Here is a 1295-nt window from a genome sequence, read left to right as displayed (position 1 = left end):
GCGCCTGCGGCTTCCGTCTGAGTGAAAACCGCAGCTCCCTGAGCGTTAGTGCGTCGTTACGCGGCGCTGGCCACCGATGACAGCTGCTCTTCATGGCATATCGCAATTTTGGGGGTTTTTTAGGTTTCCAAAACTGCACCCACAGGAGAATACCTCACTACTGGCAGCTTCATGATCCGAGGGGAGACACGAAGGAACAGTGTGGATGGAGTAGAGGTGAGGTGTTGTGTCGGTGCTGCCCCCCGGTCCCGCTCTTCTCCTGCAGACCCGCTCAGAGCGGTTTGACCGAGCACCCGGCGCTGCAGCAGTGCTGCGGGCTGAGCCCTGGGCGGACCAGCACTGGCCCCGCTGCCTTTGCTCCTGTTCTGTGGCCATCCGAGAGCTCGGACAGCCCCACTGTATTTATTTTGGTAGCCTAAAGCCTCTCACAAAAATGAATTTGAAGACAGATTGTGTAACATAACTATTAAACCTCCTCTTGAGAACCTGCCTTTGTTTTTCAGGGAAGAAGAATTTTCTTCCTCCTTCGTATCTGATGATGGGCTTTAGCTTCTTGTTCAAGGTACCGCTTTCTCCGCGCAGCTCCTGCTGGCTTCTGCAGTGTGGTTGGAGCTGCAGCAGGTTTCCTTTCCTGTCAGTATATTCCCAATTACTCCTTTTCCCTCTGGGACAAATCCCCAGCCACGCCACTCGCTGAAAACGGCTCTGCCTTCACTGCCGTTAGTCCCCGCTTGGCAGCGTCTCCGTTTCAGACAGACCCTGCCACCTTCACAGCCCCCGCCCCGTTCTCAGTGCGGCTCCGTCTGGAGCGCACCTGCGTTTTGGGGGTCGCCGGTGGGGCAGCTCCCCGCTCGCGGGACGCTCTAGGCTGTCGGGTGTGGGTTTAAATGTGCTGGTGCAGTTTTCTCACCTTTTGAACAAAATGTTGGAAGGGAAAGACTGAAGCTGGGCGAGGTGTTCTCGGGGCTAGCCAACACCCCCGGAGCTGGCGCTGGCCTGACTGGTCTCTGTTGTTAGGTGGACGAAAGCTGTATGTGGAGACACCGAGAAGAAAGGAAGATCAAGGTGCAGGACGAGGATGTGGAAACAGTTTCCAGCAGCGTCGGAGAGCTGGTGTCGGAAGAAGTGGAGCTCCTAGGTACAGCGGGGGTGACCGGGATGCGGCGCTGGCGGACAGGACGGTTCGGGGCTGGCGTCTGTCACTGTGTGGCGGGTCGGTTCCCGGTGTGAGCTGTGTTCTCCTCACCGCTCTGCCCCAGAGGGAGGAGAGAGCAGCAACGAAGAGGAGAGAGCAG

At 57.6% G+C, this 1295-nt stretch overlaps 1 protein-coding gene across 1 annotated transcript in view; it reads left to right on the top strand.

The window, feature by feature from the left end:
• The window catches only part of NEMF (nuclear export mediator factor), a gene marked incomplete at its 3' end in the record, with an annotated part of 16489 nt that overhangs the window by 12817 nt on the left and 2377 nt on the right, over nucleotides 1–1295 (top strand). Inside the window, 4 exon segments of the mRNA XM_010140279.1 lie at nucleotides 124–199; nucleotides 504–562; nucleotides 1018–1138; nucleotides 1260–1293. Of these exon segments, the coding sequence (XP_010138581.1) occupies nucleotides 124–199; nucleotides 504–562; nucleotides 1018–1138; nucleotides 1260–1293 (290 nt within the window).

The sequence above is a fragment of the Buceros rhinoceros genome, unplaced genomic scaffold, assembly GCF_000710305.1.
Source record: "Buceros rhinoceros silvestris isolate BGI_N320 unplaced genomic scaffold, ASM71030v1 scaffold20007, whole genome shotgun sequence".
Classification (NCBI taxonomy): Eukaryota; Metazoa; Chordata; class Aves; order Bucerotiformes; family Bucerotidae; genus Buceros; species Buceros rhinoceros.
Note: the sequence above shows the minus strand (reverse complement) of the source record. Positions and strands in the feature narration are given on the sequence as shown.